At 33.4% G+C, this 18,520-nt stretch overlaps 1 protein-coding gene across 1 annotated transcript; it reads right to left on the bottom strand.

Moving 5' to 3' along the window:
* Positions 1 to 233: 233 nt before the first annotated feature.
* On the bottom strand, positions 234 to 15,344 carry LOC131078033 (cullin-1-like). Its single transcript, XM_059220302.1, has 14 exons — positions 15,217 to 15,344; positions 15,020 to 15,059; positions 14,724 to 14,909; positions 14,592 to 14,639; positions 13,986 to 14,189; positions 13,613 to 13,690; positions 4,594 to 4,680; positions 4,126 to 4,275; positions 3,726 to 3,781; positions 2,898 to 3,018; positions 2,562 to 2,720; positions 2,330 to 2,473; positions 439 to 657; positions 234 to 353 (listed from the first exon to the last, which is right to left on the bottom strand). The coding sequence occupies exons 1-14, from the start codon at positions 15,342 to 15,344 to the stop codon at positions 234 to 236; spliced, it is 1,740 nt and encodes a 579-aa protein (XP_059076285.1).
* Positions 15,345 to 18,520: the final 3,176 nt, after the last annotated feature.

Here is an 18,520-nt window from a genome sequence, read left to right as displayed (position 1 = left end):
TCTGAACATGGTGCGATCATTTGGATCGTGTTCTATGCAGTCCTTTCTAATCGCGCCCTCTATACCCTTCTTAATTGCTGTAATATTCGGCTGCAGGCCAAAAAAATTGTTACCTTCTCGTGGACTAAAATTTCTAAATAACTCAATTTACCGAACTAAAAATGACCAAGTATTGAAATGTTGGACATATAGCTTACCTTGAAGCGTTCTTTCAGATAATCAATACACTCGTTCTATAGCTTCTGAAAAGATAATTCCCTTTCTCTCTTCATGATGTGAACTATTGCAGCCTCTATTTCAAGAGTTCTCTCTTCCTTCACTTTCATCTTCTCATCAATGTGGGGAAGTGGAATCTGCAATTCAAGATGAAAAAGTTATTTTACCCATTGATTGGTTGCATAAAAAAAGAAGGCCCAAATGGAAGGGAAGGGCCATTACCTCTATTCTTTTACTGTTGTCTGTAAATTCTGAATTGAACACAAAATAGTCAGTAGGTGATATTTTCTTTGTGTTTGGCTCCTTGAGGAGGACTTTGTACTTTGAACAAGCAAGTGAATACAACACTCTAGTTACGTCGTCATCTTCCAACTTCAATTGAGATTTGATGTCATCAAAACTGAGTCTCTCAGATTCATTGAACAACATTAATAAAGAGGCCTGCAGATGAAACCATAACAGTCAATGAAGATTGCCCACAAATTGCCCACAAAGTAAAATCCTATTTTTCAATTGAGTGCATTTCAATTTACAATAATATTTGAGTTTATCTTGATTTTTTAAATATCTAGATATTCTAATAAGTTCAATTGGTCAGGGTGATGATATGTTTTTGGATTACGCCATCTCTCAAGATTCAAATTCCAGAACTATGATATAAGAGATGAGGTTGGTGGAATGGATATCCCTCAATGCTTCATTCTCAAGCAAAGAGGTCTCAACAAAGAATCATACTATAAAATAGAAAAACTAACTCATAAATAAAATCCTCCATGAAATATTATCTTCAAATAATTAACACAATTAAGATTGCATAAAAAGTAGAATCATACTTTTAAAATGTGTATCTCAATTTCAAATAAATATTTGGGTCTATCTTGGTTTACTAAACAGTGATAAATTTGATGAGCGCAATTGATGAGGGTGATGGTATGTTCTTTGATGTAAGAGACAAGGATGATGACATGTTCAAGATTCGAACTTCAAAAGTATGATACAAAGGATCTAGGAGACTTTGACAGAATCAATATCCCTCTGTCCTTCACTTTCAACTAAAAAGATATCAACATAGGATCATACTCTTGTAGCTTATAGAAAAGCTAACTCACAAATGATTAAAATCCTCCATATAAAAGAAATTACTCACAAATAATCAAAACTAAGTCTCTTTCATTCATTGAACAACATAAACAAAGAGGCATGCAGATGATTCAATAATAGTCAATTAAGATTGCACACAAGCAGAAGCATAATTTTCAAAAGTGCATATCAATTTCATATAAATATTTGGGTCTATCTTAGTTTTCTAAATAGTTAGACTATTTAGACATTCTAATGAGCTCAATTGATTAGGATGAGGGCATGTTCTTTGATTAGCCATCCATCAAGATTCAAACTCCAAAATTATGATATAAGGGATGAGGTTGGGATTGTGTAAGGGATGAGGTTGGCATAATGGATATCCCTCAGTTCTCCACTCTCAACCAAAGAATAAGATCGTCCATTAAAAAACTATACTAAAAAAATTAACACTCAATTAAGATTGCACACAAAGGAGAGTCATACTATCCAAAAGAGTATCTCAATTTTAAATAAATATTTGGTTCTATCTTGGTTTTCTAAACTGTTTGACGTTTTAATAAGTTTAATTAATGAGGGTGATGGTATGCTCTTTGATCAGTCATCCGTCAAGATTATAGTAGAAAAACTAACTAATAGATGATATAAAAACATTAAAAAAAACTAGTCAATTAAGATTGCACATAAAGAAGAATCATACTTTTCAGAAATGCATCTCAATTTCGGTCCAAATTTATATTCTTAAGAGTGAGAAACTTTAATGAATACAATTGGTGAGGATGATGGTATGTTCTTTGATTATGCCATCCATCAAGATTCAAATCCCTGAAGTATGATATAAGAGATGAGGCTGGAAGCGCCCTGACAATTTTGACGAAATGAATACCACTCAAATTCTTGACTCTAAGTTGAAAAGATATCAACATAAAATCATTCTTCCATGTCAAATAGAAAAAAATAACTCATAAATAATATAAAATCCTCTATTTTTATTTCCCCTCGAATGACAACTGATGTTCAAAAGGCTAGTAACCTGATAAGGCGATAATACCAGCTCTATTGTCTTGGCAATAAACCTGCCTTCCACGGTGCAGGTCCCGAGAGAAAACATCCATTGAAGTCTGCGATCCTTAGCTTCATCACAATAGAATTGATTGAATGCAATTATACATCTACCCTGCATCAAAATGGTAAGAATAAAAAACTAGGGCTAAATGTTCATTTTTAGATATCGAAACTACAAAATAGACACAAATAAGTTCTACCAGCTCACTAGGAAGATCGATATTAGTGGTGTTGTAGGGTGGCCATAATCCACTAGTAAGGACAGTGACACTCAAATCTAATCCAACATGAATGTCTTCTCTGTTAAGATACGCCACAAATTTATCTTGGAGATCCTTCGATAGAGTTAAGTCATTAACCTGGAATTGACACCAATGCCTAAGAGTTTCATTTCATTTTATAATCTCCATTGAAATAACACAATATTTTACTTGTCTTAAGGACTCGAGATATAAAAAAAGCTGTTCGTGTGGAACTTGACAATTCACTCTAGAAAGTCTATCCACCATATAAAATGAAAAGGTACAGTGTCATACCATGCCCTCCATCTTTCTTGTATATTGTATCCCAATTTCCTGCTTCAATTTCGCCAACATGCTTTGTTCATTAGAAACATATGCACTTCTGTGGGATAACAATCTACGAGCAAGCTTTTTCCTGCCAAATTCAACACATTAAAATTCTTTCGAGTAATGTATAGTGGGGATAACTGATAATACACTTTTTAGTGTGATTAGCCACAGCTCTAACTTGGAGAATGATGGTTGGAGAATGATGGTAGGTATCTTTTTATGGACATTTTAGATTTATTGATGTATAGGTAAATTGGATTATTGGAATCTATTTCTTTCTATTATTTTTGTTATCATAATATAGAAACATATTTCAATGCTGTTTTGTTTTTAATATAAAAGCAGTAAAACAAGGGTGTTGATCTTATACAAAGAAAGGTCAAACAGGCCACTTGCAACTGGTCAAGAACGGACCACTGACAGTAAAGATCATAACAGACCATTTACCACACATTAGTAAAACAACTAATAACCCATATCAAAGATGGGTGAGAAGAGATCCAGACAATACTATCATTTGGAACAGCATCTAAGAAAGAGCAAGAGGAGAAATCCCATTAGTAAGTCTGCCTGCGCAAAGAACAGAATGCAGACCAGACAACACATCCACCAAAGGCTGGAGTAGAAGTAACACAATACTACCCCTATGAATTTTTGAAATTTGATTCTTATCATCTATTTTTTTTGTTAATGTATGCGTAAATCTATTTTTAAAATAAAAGTATAAACATTTATTCCTAAAAAATATTTATAGGTTGTATCAGTAGAACTATGAGGACAGGAGAATATTACCTGTAAAACTCTGCAAATATATCTTTTTCTATAATGTAGTGTAGAATTTTCACAACCTGCATTTTATAAAAGTTATGAAGGAAACATACAATTCATTTTGAGAATGATTATATTAGAAAAACGTCCAATCACTAAGAAATTTAAACAAAATTTAAGCATGCTGGATTATATTGTTTGGTTGTCTAAGAGAATTCTTTTCTTGCATGCTTCATAAGAAAAAAGTGGTGAACTTTGAGGTCCACCAGTATTTATCTACACAAAAAATGTGTTTATCTATCAACCCCAACCAACTGAACATCTGAACTGCATAAAAGTCAGTTTCTGGTACTATCATATATCCTAGTAGGCCATAAAAAATTATGTTCGTGAAAGTAAACACAGACAATCATATTGAACTTACCTTTTCAAGTGCAAGTTCAATCTCATTATCATTTAATTTCTCACTACTGTCCTTCTTTAGCATGTTATCAGAAAATGCAGACAGTAATTCCATAATCGAGATTTCTTTATATCCTTCGTTGCAGAATTTCGTAAATTCCTCTTCTAGAACCTGTAAACAAGAATTTCTAAATCAAACTATAACTTCTGTTCAGATAATCTACAGCAAACAAACTTTTAGAAATTACTGGATGTCAAGGATGCTATTTGTTTGGCAGCCAGACATTTGAAGGAGTTTGTTTGTTTTTTTTTTTAATAAAAATAGATTATTCCATTAAACTTTTTTCTTCCGTATATATTATCTATTTGATTTATTTATTTTACCTTGTATACCCAAAATATCAGCACTTGTCATTAAATTTCTTTATATAAATAAATAACCGACGCAATATGTTAATTCCATCAAATCTAAATTGAATATATCAAATACCTTTTGAAATAGCTCATTGTTCTGATAACGCTCTTGGACATAATGCTCGTACTTGTCATACATATCAAAAAGCTTCTGGATGAATCCCTGAAAACCATCTCAGCATGAAAGGAGAATAAATAATGATCAGACTCACTTTCTAAAACCATCCAAATACAAAATTTCAATCAATTACATGGATATAGTGATTAATAAAACCACTGACTAACATGCAAGATGGTCTTCCTTAACCGCCATGCTGATTAAGAATTTAAACAGAGACTAGAATATGCAAAATTGTTTACAGTTGACAACTGCAATCTTAAATATTCAGTAGAAAATTTATCTTTATTTCAGACTCAAATATTACTTAATATGAACAAATAAAAGTTTCTTTTTTAATCAGTTTACTTCTTATTGTACATATCGTTTACCATGTTATCAGAGCAAAGCATGGGGCCCGATGATGAAAGCTAATGAAGACCAGAAGCATGGACAATGCAAAAATAAGGAAAAACCTTTGACAACTACAACAGTGAAGAGCAGAAAATTCATTGGCCCAAAAGCTGGCATGAAGAATGTTAAACTTTTGAAGTGTGGCACCATCAGTATGAAAGGGAGCAAGGTGTCGAAAGTAAGAAAGATTGTGCAATTTTTTAAACCCTTAAAAAATTATTGTGAAGAAGACATCACATAGATAAATGTTCATATGCAAATCTCACACTTCTTATAGAAACTTTCCATTGATGACAAATTCTTGAGTGTCTTTAATAAATGGATAAATAATAAAATATGAAAATAAATAAATATGCTAAAATAATTAAAGATTGAGATATCTTTTTGTTAACATAATATTCAATAACAATAATTTATAATTGAAATTTTAGTTTAAGCTTTGATTTGTTTGAATAGTTCATTTTAATTACTAACAGGTAGGTTCTACTAAAAAAACAAGTGGGATTTCAGATGAGTCATTTGAACAAGTCAAAGCTTGGAACAACCCGACATAATTGAAAAATATGTTGCAGAAGATTATCTTTTTTTCTAATAGTGTAATATGATGAACTAAATAACACTTTTTTCTTTACATAGTATAAAAGAATACTAATTTACAATTAAAATTCTGTCTTAAGCTTTGAGTTGTTTAAGTGGCTCATTTTAAATCACAGTAATAGATAGGCTCTACTGAAAGAACAAGTGTAATTTCAGATAAGCCGCCTAAATAAGTCAAAGCTTGAAACGTGTTGTTTATCTGTCTTCTATTACTGTAATGTGATGGTGAACTAGAATAACACCTCTTTCCTAACATAATATTCAATAACTCTAATTTATAATTGAACTTCTGATTTAAGCTTTGACTTGTTTAGATGGCTTATTAAATCACACTAATAGATTGATCCTAATTCCCACTGAAAGAATACATGTAATTTCAGATGATTTACCTAAACAAATCAAACTTTAAAACATACTCTTTAAACCCAACATAATTGAAAGAAATGTTAAAAAAGACTGTGTCTTCCATTAGTGTGATACTAATGTAAGGTGAACTAAATAAGGAAGCACAAAACTTTACCTGATCCCATGTTCCACTGGTATCTCTTCTCCCTTGTTGAAGAACATGTGAGTCATGCAAGTTTACATAAATATGTCACGGAACCAGATATTAGTGTTCCAGCTAGCTGATGGGCATTATGTCTATAACTCTAGATTGGAAATATGTTTTAACTTCTATTAACAACTCAATTTGAAATCATAGCTAAAAACATTACAATATTAGCGGCTGCATCTTCTGCCTATTTAGCAAGTGTTGTTCCTTCTGCAGTGGCAAACTGCAAAATACAAACAAGACAGCTAGAAAATCTTTGCACTAGGCAGGATGTCTAAATATAATAATAGACAGTCCAAAAGCATGTTTCTAAAAGAGAGGAAATGCGATTGGATCAAGCCTTGGTATATTTTATCAAATAGTCTAAACATCCTTGAAATATCATCTTTCTATAATAGAAACCAAATTATGGGCACTGCTCAATATAGATGGCTGTCATAAACCAAAAAAATGTCATATCCTAGCAAATCAGTAAGTTTCTGGAGCTAAGTCAAACCTATACCTTGTCAGTCCTAAGCAAGTCCCCTGGATAGGAATCCATTTTCAAAATTTGGTCCTTATAACGAGTCAGTAATTCATATTTTACTTTTTGCCAAAACAAAACCAAAAAAATGACCAAAAAAATGAGAAGAAGATTGTAGCTTGTAGGTCCCGGAGACAACTGAGGGGGGGGGTGGGTGAATCAGTTGTCAAATAAATTCAAACCAAAAACTTATTAACCAACTTAATGCTTAATACCGGTAAGACAGTTAAGTATGCCAGTAAACAGTGTTAACAGAAAATTGTTATACTGGTAAGAATTAATGTATGAAACATAAGCACAAAGTCATCCACAACACATGACACCAATATTTGTACGTGGAAACTCTGTAAGGGGAAAAACCACGGTGGGAAACCTTACCCACAATCAGATGATACTACTGCAGATAGTAAGTGTACAAAAGGGGTCTGCACATGCAGAAAGGCCAACAGCCTAGAGCTCACTGCTCAATCACAAATGGGAGTCACACTGACTATAGTTGGATGGTTAAATCCAATGAGAATGTACTGCACAAAATAGCATCTTTATATGTTGGATTCAGTACCGGTGTAATGCTGATATGCTTCTACAAAAACCTAACTTCACCTTCAAATGATGTCTTCGTGTATATCCCTGCTTGATCTCACATATACCCTTCCTTAAATTTTTTTCACATTCCACACTTGATCTTACAAATAAGATCTTACATTTATACCATACCCTAAGACCAATTTTAGTAGGTCGGCTCTACAAGATATTACAATAAAAACATTTTACAAACAATACAATATCCAATGCAATAATTGATTGAACATGTCGGTTTAATGCATTTACAACAATAATAAATCATCTCCATAGCGTGCCATGCTGATCTGGAAAAGATAAACCTACCAGTGTAACCCTAGATAACCTGGACCTATTTGCCAGTAAAAGCAAATATGCAAATAAGAATATACCAATGATTATTACTTCAAAATAAAGTGTCCACATGATGTCTTCGACATTACCAAGTGTCTTCCATGTCATTGCAAGTACCGGTGAACATTATATCCTGCCGGTTAACCATATACCGGTAACTGTTGCACAGTTTACTGTTTGCCGGTGAATGTTGCTGGATCTCCAAAGTAGGTGTATTTAGTAGGTGTTGACATCAATGACAAAACCATACCAAAATACCAACAATCTCCCCCTTTGGTATTGATGGCAACACAAGATGGAAAAACCATCAAAGTGCCAAAACAAAAATGCCAAGTACAAAAACCAACAATCTCCATTTCTCCCCCTGGAAGTAATATGTGTTTATACCAATCTCTCATACCAATCTCTCCTCAAAAAGATAATGCATTTTTCCATACATCTCTCCCTAATGTTTTTCCATATATCTCTCCCCCTTTGACATCAAATGCCAAAGTCACAAAAAGTCAAGTTCATACAAAATACCAACCAATTCAATATACCAACTACTCCCCCTGAGAAGTAGCTTCCTCATCAAATATCGGAATAAAAGATTTGTCCATTTAATTCTGTCGGTTGATGACAATCATCAACTGTTTAAGTCTCTACCGGTGGAGGTAAGACTCTGAGTTGATCTCTGAGATACTCAAAAGTTTCCTTAGGCAAAGGTTTTGTGAAAATATCTGCAAGCTGTTCTTTAGTATTCACATAAACTAGTTTTATCTCCTTTTCTTCAACTTTTTCCCTTAGAAAATTCAGTTTGATAGAAACATGCTTTGTTTTAGAATGTAATATTGGATTCTTAGATATATCAATTGCTGCAGTGTTATCGCAATATATAGTAATAGGTTCCTAACATTTTACCTTTATGTCTTTCAACATTTTCTTAAGCCAAAGTACCTGTGTACAATTTGTTGCTTCTGCAACATATTCTGATTTTGCTGTTGATAAAGATGTACAACTCTGTTTCTTACTTAACCAAGAAATTAATCTTTTTCTAAGAAAGAATGCTCCTCCAGTGGTGCTTTTTCTATCATCCACATCTCCTGCCCAATTTGCATCTGTGTATGCATATAAATCAAAATTTTCATCTTTAGGATACCATAATCCGAGATTTGCTGTGCCTTGTAAGTACCGGAAAATCTTTTTTACTACTGATTCATGATTTTCCCTAGGATTACTCTGAAATTAGAAACTATACATACTGCATTCATAATATTAGGTCTGGTTTGTGTCAAATACAGTAAACCTCCTATCATAGATTTGTATCTAGTTGGATTAACAGGTGTAGATTCATCCCTTTGAGATAATTTGTCATTTGTAGTCATAGGTGTGCTTACCGGTTTAGAGTTTTCCATCCCAAATTTCTTAAGTGGTTCTATCAAGTACTTAGATTGACTAAAAAATATGTCTTTATCAGTCTGTAAAATCTGCAATCCTAAAAAGAATTTTATTTCTCCTATCATAGACATTTCAAATTCATGCTGCATTTCAAGAGAAAATTCTTTGCATAATCCATCTTCTCCTCCAAAGATTATATCATCAACAAATACTTCCATAATTAAGATGTCATCATTAGTTACTTTGTAATATAAATTGCTATATGCATTTTCTTTAGTAAAACCAATCTTTAAAAGATACTTATCCAATCTTGCATACCAAGCTCTTGGAGCTTGTTTTAATCCATACAGAGCTTTTCTTAATTTGCAAACCATATCATTGTCATCTGTCAAGGAAAATCCATCAGGTTGTTCAATATAGACTTCCGCTTCAAGATCTCCATTCAAAAATGCACATTTAATATCCATTTGATAAACTTTGTAATCCTTGTGAGCTGCAAAGGCCAAGAATAATCTAACTGCCTCAATTTTGGCTACTAGTGCAAAGGTTTCATTGTAATCAACTCCTTCTTTCTGAGAATAAACCTTACACACTAGTCTTTCTTTATTTCTGACAACCTTACCATCTTCATTGAGTTTGTTTCTAAATACCCATTTGGTTCCAACTACATTTTTATTTTTAGGCCGGGGAACTAATGTCCAAGTATTATTTTTCTCAATTTGTCCTAATTCTTCTTCCATAGCTTTAATCCAAAATTTATCTTCACATGCCTCATTGATAGATAATGGTTCAATTTGAGAAATAAGACATACGTCTTCATTTGCCAATCTTCCTCTTGTCATGACTCTTTTAAATTTGCTTCCAATTATCTGATCTTCAGAATGATTCAGTCTTACATACTGGGGTGTCTTAGTCTGTTGTTGTTCTTCAATTACTATGGAATTCTCTGATGATACCGGAGTAACTGGATCATCATTCTGTACCGCTGGATTTATTGTAGGTTCATTTGTCATAATTTCTGTTACCGGTTTAGAGTCTATATACCTTGAAGTTCCTCTGAATTGTTCATCAATCTTTACATTTGTACTCTCAACAATTTTCTGTAATCTTTTATTAAAACATCTATATGCGTTACTCTTAGATGAATAACCAAGAAATATTCCTTCATCACTTCTAGGATAAAACTTGCCAATATACTCATCTCTTCTAATATAACATTTACTTCCAAAAATTCTGAAATACTTAAGAGTAGGAGTATTACCAAACCATAGTTCATGAGGGGTCTTACTGGTTTCACCTTTGATGTGAACTTTGTTGAATGTATAGACAACAGTGCTTACTGTCTCTTTCCAGTACACATGTGGTAGATTTTCTTCTGATAACATACTTCTTGTTGCATCCAAAATAGTTCTGTTTTTCCTTTCAACAACTCCATTCTGTTGTGGTGTCTGAGGTGCTGATAACTATCTTTTGATTCCATTTACTTCACAGAATGTATTAAAATCTCTAGATGTGAATTCTCCTCCTTGATATGATCTTAAACATTTAATTTTCTTACCGGTTTCATTTTCAACCATTGCTTTGAATAGCTTGAACTTCCCAAGTGCTTCTGATTTTTCTCTGAGAAAGGTAACCCAACACATTCTAGAATAATCATCAATAATTAGCATGAAATATCTATCACCTTGTAAGCTTTTAGTTCTAGCTGGACCACATAAATCAGTGTGAATTAAATCAAGGGCATTATTGGATTTTTCTGGAATACTTTTGAAACTAGCTCTAACCTATTTTCCAAATTGACATTCCTTGCAAATTGTATTCTGAGGTTTCACAATTTTAGGTAGATCTCTAACTGCCTTAGAAGTATTGATTTTTACCATGCAATCAAAATTTACATGACATAGTTTTTTATGCCATAGCCAACTTTCATCTATATGTGCAATTAACCATGCCTTTTCACTATTATTCAAATGAAAGATATTACCCCTAGTCCGATTACCAGTTGCAATTTCCAAACCAGTTCTATTCATGATTTTGCATTTTCCATTTTTAAATTGTAACTGAAAACTTTTCTCAACTAATTGACCAACACTTAAAAGATTATGTTTTAATCCTTCAACATAGTAGACATTGTCAGTGTTATGTTTACCATCAAGAGATATTGAACCCTTACCTTTGATTGAACAGGCTTTGTCATCTCCGAATCTTACTAAACCTCCATTGTATTTTTGAAAGTTCAAGAATTTACCTTTGTCTCCAGTCATGTGATGTGAGCATCTTGAGTCAATAATCCATTCATCCTTTGATTCAACTTTAGCTGCTAGGGCTTGTTCTATCGATTGAGCAATAGGTACCAGTTGATCTTCTGTTATAGCAACAAAGACCCATCCATTGTCTGCTGGATCCTCATCAGAATCATTAGTCACACCTTCATCAGCAATGTAACAAGATTTATCTTTGTTTTTCTTGAATCTGTATTTCTGATATTCAGGATTAGGTTTGTATGTCCTTCTAGCTTCTTCTCTTAGTCTAGCATGTCTATCAAGACATCTTGAAGCCATATGACCAATCTTATTGCTGTTGAAACATTTAAAAGGTGCTTTACCTTCACACTTACTTCCAATTGGACCTTTTGGCATTTTTCTTGCAAATAGTGCTTCAAGTTCTTCAAGCTCTTCATTCTCCTTCCTGGTTTCTTCAAGTTCTCTTGCATAAAAGGCTCTCCAGTCTGATTTGTCAAAGGATGGAGCAGATGATGTTGATGCTTTGAAGGCCAAATCAGTTTTTATAGTAGTAACAAGACCAAATTCCTCAATTTCAAAAGCTGAAAGTTTTCCAATCAATGTATCCCTAGTTATTGATGTATTAGGCATTGTTCTCAACTCATTTATAGCAGTAACCTTCATTTTATATGCCGGTGGCAAACCTCTTAAGATTTTTGAAACAATCTCATCTTCACTCAAGGTTCCTCCACAACATTTGATACCCAAAACAATTTCATTTACTCTTTCATAAAAGCACAAATCTTTTCATCTTCTTCCATTTTCAGATGTTCATACCTGACTCGGAAGCTTTCAAGTTTTGCAATTTTGACTGTGGAATCCCCTTCATTCAGTGTTTCCAAATGATCCCAAATAGCTTTTGTAGTGGACCTATCTGATAATCCCATGATTTGTTGATCTGATAATGAGCTCAAAAGTGCTTCTCTTTCTTTGCAATCATTTTCTTCATCTTTAGCTAAAGTAGTGGGAGCAGTCTGACCAGCTACAACAATAGTATAACCATTCTTAATAACTTCCCAGATGTCTTAACCAATGCAATTCAGATGTGTCTCCATTCTGATTTTCCATATTCCATAGTTGGTTGCATCAAGTTTAGGACTATCCTTTCTGAAATAATTAGTAGACATTGGATCTCCTCAAGCTGTTAAACTTCTACAAAAAGAGGATTAGGCTCTGATACCAATTGTAGGTCCCGGAGACAACTGAGAGAGGGGGGGGTGAATCAGTTGTCAAATAAATTTAAACCAAAAACTTATTAACCAACTTAATGCTTAATACTGGTAAGACAGTTAAGTATGTCGATAAATAGTGTTAACAGAAAATTGTTATACCGGTAAGAATTAATGTATGAAACATAAGCACAAAGTCATCCACAACACATGACACCAATATTTGTACGTGGAAACCCTGTAAGAGGAAAAACCACGGTGGGAAACCTTACCCACAATCAGATGATACTACTGCAGATAGTAAGTGTACAAAAGGGGTCTGCACATGCAGAAAGGCCAACAGCCTAGAGCTCACTGCTCAATCACAAATGGGAGTCACACTGACTACAGTTGGATGGTTAAATCCAGTGAGAATGTACTGCACAGAATAACATCTTCATATGTTGGATTCAGTACCGGTGTAATGCTGATATGCTTCTACAAAAACCTAACTTCACCTTCAAATGATGTCTTCGTGTATATCCCTGCTTGATCTCACATATACCCTTCCTTAAATTTTTTTCACATTCCACACTTGATCTTACAAATAAGATCTTACATTTATACCATACCCTAAGACCAATTTTAGTAGGTCGGCTCTACAAGATATTACAATAAAAACATTTTACAAACAATACAATATTCAATGCAATAATTGATTGAACATGTCGGTTTAATGCATTTACAACAATAATAAATCATCTCCATAGCGTGCCATGCTGATTTGGAAAAGATAAACCTGCCGGTGTAACCCTAGATAACCTGGACCTATTTGCCGGTAAAAGCAAATATGCAAATAAGAATATACCAATGATTATTACTTCAAAATAAAGTGTCCACATGATGTCTTCGACATTACCAAGTGTCTTCCATATCATTGCAGGTACCGGTGAACATTATATCCTGCCGGTTAACCATATACCGGTAACTGTTGCACAGTTTACTGTTTGCCAGTGAATGTTGCTGGATCTCCAAATAGGTGTATTTAGTAGGTGTTGACATCAATGACAAAACCATACCAAAATACCAACATAGCTAATCTTCCTATGTTTGATGATTATTGAACACCTCACAGTTAATCGTAAATCCTAAATGTTCCCCCAAAAAAAAAGCCTCTACAAATGCTCACATTTAATAACTTCTTCTCACTGCTGGCTTGCAAATAATTGGAAACCCTATCTTTCTCAAGGTGCAAACATTTCTCAACCTGTAGTACAAGAGAATACATATCAGCACTTTCACACAAACATGTTCCTTCAATCGTTTTTAAGCTATCAAAAATCAATTCTGTAATTTGTGTATGAAATTGTTTTGCAGTAATGTTTTGGATCACACATTTCAAATTATATCAAATTATATCTTTTTGTCATACTGATGATGAATCATAGAAAGTGATCCAAAACAATAATACAAAACAATCCTTAAATAATTTAATCCAGAAATAATATACACTAATCATTATAAACTATGAAAATCTGAATGTCTTTTAAACCCGCAATCACCTTCAGACAATATCCAGGACAAGAATACTCTGTAATCCATAATGCAGCCTTTCGAGAATAGTAAGTTTCAGATGCTTCTAACATTGGTGCTTCAAAGTCGTTCACATAGTAATCCATGTCACCCATTCCAGCCTCAACAAATATGCCCACAGCATTTTTCAATAAAGATCGCTCAATTAGCTCCCCCTCACGTTCAGGTTCAATCTGAGAGAAACAGCAAGGCCATTCCAGATCATCAATAAAAGCTATACTGAACATCTGAATATTTCACATTTAAGATTATGGTCCCATGGAAGGGGATTAGCTAAAAGTTTTGGAGGTACTGCTGAGTAAAATCAGGTTAATTTTTTTTTAACATATTTCAAATTCTTTTCTTTTCAATTTTAAATGGAAAATTATAAATTTAAAACATCAAATAAGATATATTGTCAAGGAATTATGTTGTTGACTCTATTCCAAACCTCAACTTAAAATATATGATACTTCTATACAACTTTATTCCTCTAACTACAACTTTTCAATTCTATACCATTATAAAAGAAATTAAAATAATAACCCAAACCCATTTCATAAACCACATACTAATACTTAATAATAAAAACATACCAGAGTAATCACTGCATTCCTTACATTAATCTTTAACTCATCATATACCTGCAATAACATGTCATAGTAGGTTAACTGAAATTCTCAAGAGGCAGTTTTGAATTGGATTCTTAAGCAATTTTAGTAATTTACCAAGTCAATAAATGTCTTGAGTCCAACTTCTTCTATTGAAGGAAGGTTATGCTCTGAAATGTAGAAGCGATCCACATATTTAAAGAATGAAGACATCCATGGGACCATCACGTTGTGAATTTTCCAACGTCTCACAAATTCTCTCAACATGAACTCACCTTGCTTCTCTCTTAAAGCAGGTAAAACCTGAGGAAAATCACTTCAAATTTTAACAGTTAACAGTTTTGAAACATGCTACTGTCACAATATATATAAAGTCTAGATGAGATAAGAAGAAGCATCATCAAGATACTTACCGTTGTACATATGTAATCACTGACCAAACTCTTGTATCTACTGTAGAGTTCACCATAATTATTAGAGTACTTCAAACACAAATTGTAGATAGTTCTTTGAAATAGTGAAGGATTACAATAAAAATTTCAAACAATTAAACAATAACAAAGAATATAATAACTATATTATGAAAAAATCTTAAAAAGGATACGCATACATATGCATATGTAGATTACCGTCAATCGGCTGATCGATATGTTCCTCCAATATGTTTGTAATTTTTTTCATACCATCTTTTATAACATTCAATCCTTCATCCAAGTCCTTGGTTACTTGATCGGCCATTTCACAGCTAAGTGGCTATTTAGTCTATGACAGTACAACTTTCACTTTTAGGTTGTAAAGATGAACAGGCTGCATCACAATAACCAAAAAAAAAAGTGAAAAGTCTATTCTATATTAAATTAGATGTATTTTACGATTAATTTAGTAAAAGAAAATTATGGTAATTAATTTTATAATAAGTTCATTTATGATAAGTTCTAATTAAAAGTGTTCATAGTGAAAACAAATTCTTAGTTAAAATAAATTTATAATAATCTTATTTAGTTATTGTAGTCACACAAATCTGTCCATTTTAATTAAATGAATATTTTGTATTTATTTGATTAAAAATCCACTAGCCATCAATTAATTAAATTAATATTTAATTAATTCATCCCCAAACATTCTTCTATTAATTAAATAAATTATTTAATTTATTTTAATTAATTCATTAAATCCAATTCAAATCAATTAAATAAATAAATCAATTTATTTAATTAAATCCCCCTTTTTCTCTTTTAAATAAATTAAATAAAACATTTATTTAAATCATTTTAAAACCCCCCCCACTTGCATTTTCCTACAAATGCAACTTGCACACATTTATTGAAATAAATGAATTTTTATTTTAATAAAATCCTATTTTCCCTCACCCACCAAATCCACTTGCAAAATCTAATCCCCTTCTAGATTCTTCTAACCCCTTCCTAATTAACTTAATCCATCCCCTAATTATTGTCACATTCCTAAGCAAAATGGAGTCACTTCTCAAATGGCCCAAAGTCTTGGATAACCATTGAAGGTTTTCAACCTTCAACCACCAAAAACCCCAAAGTCTTTTGAAAACCATTAAAGGCTTCCAACTTTCAACCACTTAATCCACAAAGTCTCCAATAACCATTAATGGTTAATTCAACTCTCCCACATGGTTAAAACATTTGTTTTGACTCAACCTCTACCCAACCCAAGGGTCTCATCAAGCCTTCAATGCTTTGACCATGATTATCTCTTAATCATTTGCACAAAGGTTTATCCTTGGATTAATTCCTAATCCAGTGGGTAATCCTAATTTAGGCTTGACTCTTAGCCTTTAGATAACCATGAGGTCTTCTCAGGCCTTTAATGCCTCCAACCTCTTCTCTCAACCCAATCCTGTGTTGACACTTGTCACTATTTTATTGGTGCAAATTGTGCACATGGATCCCCAACTTTCAAGCTTGACCCTTGATTAAACCTTTCAATCCTGGCCATCCATTGCTCCATTTTTCCTATAAATAGAGCCCATTCCTTCATAATCTAGATCCTGAAAATTTGTAAGCATTTAGACTATAGCCATTTTAGAGAGCATTTAGCATAGCATAACTGGATTTTGTCTTTTTGGTTAAAATATATCATTTTAGCATAAAATAGCCTTTTCATTTTATATTTGGAGCTATTCTACAATCTCAATCCTCCATAAGCATCCATAGTGCAAAAAGCTGCTGAGAGCTACACTATTTTGGAACTTGGAGAGGAGAGGAACAAGGGAGAAAGAGCTAATGTCATGTTAAGAGATAGTTGGAGATATCTCATTGTCTTACTTCTTTAGTTAGATTCATTAGCATGTTTTTAGTGTCTCCTTTGGAATGCCTTCGTATGTTTTGGTTTTTGATTGATTAACTCTAACATCTTGTGTGTTTTGTGTTGTTTGATCTTAGACTAACATTGTGCCATTTAGGAGGGCATCATTTGGTGAACCCGACGTGAATCGAACACGCAACCTTCTGATCTTCATTTTTGAAATTAACATTTTTTCTTGTTGAAATTGCCACACAGGTCGCGCTTCGGCGCTATTGAACGCGTTTTAGCGCTATTGAAAAATTTCTTTTAGCGCTATTGACCCTAAAGTAGCGCTATTGAAAATGTTTCAGCGCTATTGATAACATTCCAGCGCTATTGTCAACGTTTCAGCGCTATTGACTCAATTCTAGCGCTTTTGTCTTCTCGAGATTTTTTTTTCTTTAAGCGCTACTGTTTACATTAGCGCTTCGGCATACATAGACTAGCGCTTTTGTATTAATCAGCGCTTCTGTAAAAACACAGAATAGCGCTATTGCGACAGAGTGTCGCCCAAATGGACTTGTAACCGAAAAATCAAAAATTAGGCTTGTGGAAGCCCCCCTGTGAGCATTAATTTTCTTAACTTGTTTCTTTTCTTTGTGCAGGTTAACAACGCAACAAAAATCACAAAAATTTTTATTTAGTGCTTAAAAAGAACTTAAAAACACAAAAAAAAAATAAAAATAGTTTCATTGTTTTCTAGTTAGGGATACATTTTGTTTTGGTGCTTAAAATCAACAACGCAACTTTAATTTCATTTGCATCAATTGGGACTTAAAAAGCACAATCCACACTTCAATTTTTTGTGCAGTAAAAAGAACAATCCACTTGTCTTGATTTATTTTTGACAAACAAATTTTCCTTCAAAGCAAAACGTGTTTTTCATTAAGTTGACCAGGATTTTCAAAATTCTAGATTACAAAACACATTGCCTTTGAAGTTAAAAAGAACACCATGGCTGTTGGAGCAACATCTCCAAATAGTTAGATCATCTTTGCAAATGTTGGATTAAAAAGAACAAGTGAATTTCGTGTTTGGCACGCTTGTGCACACAAGTCAGTCGAGTGGACCTACTTCTAACACACACTATCCTCTCCCTTGGCTCTCGTGGTCCTAGGTGCAAGAGAAAAGTGTTAGTAACACTCAAAATTTTATTTTTTAAGAGAGGCCTGCCAAGGGATCGATACTCTTGGGAACGACCTCGAGCGGTAAATCCTTCGAGCCGCTATAGAAATCAGGTGAGAGCGAAAGCTGTAGCCTTGGGTATAGCTGTTCCTACAGTGTAACTGGCCGAAAGGACAAATGGGCCCCACCACCAGTTACAAGGCTCTTAAGTGAGTCACTGCAGAATGAACTTATGTCCAAAGCCATCGAACATGACTAAACACCTTTAAGTAGTAGCCCACCTGTTCTATTGATTGAGGATATTTGAGGTATAATTTAGTGCAAGAGCATAGATGGTTTTGCTCCCAAGATACTCACCATACATATTTCCTTGAGTAGAAACATAGCTTTTTGAAAAGTCACTTGTGGCTTGATAAAAATGGTGACTCCCCCATCATAGGGATCATCTATTTGTTATGCTCGTGCAAGACTTA

The sequence above is a fragment of the Cryptomeria japonica genome, chromosome 5 (assembly GCF_030272615.1).
Source record: "Cryptomeria japonica chromosome 5, Sugi_1.0, whole genome shotgun sequence".
Classification (NCBI taxonomy): domain Eukaryota; kingdom Viridiplantae; phylum Streptophyta; class Pinopsida; order Cupressales; family Cupressaceae; genus Cryptomeria; species Cryptomeria japonica.
The sequence above is the reverse complement of the archived record's forward strand: the minus strand, read 5'-3'. Positions and strand labels throughout refer to the sequence as shown.

Bases quoted from the DNA above. Each gene is read 5' to 3' on its own strand.
- LOC131078033 (XM_059220302.1), bottom strand. From the start codon at position 15,344: ATGGCCGATCAAGTAACCAAGGACTTGGATGAAGGATTGAATGTTATA. The intron at 3,782-4,125 runs GTAAGTTCAATA...TATAAAATGCAG, and splicing joins TTGAACTTGCACTTGAAAAG to GTTGTGAAAATTCTACACTA. The intron at 354-438 runs GTAATGGCCCTT...CTTGAATTGCAG, and splicing joins ACAACAGTAAAAGAATAGAG to ATTCCACTTCCCCACATTGA.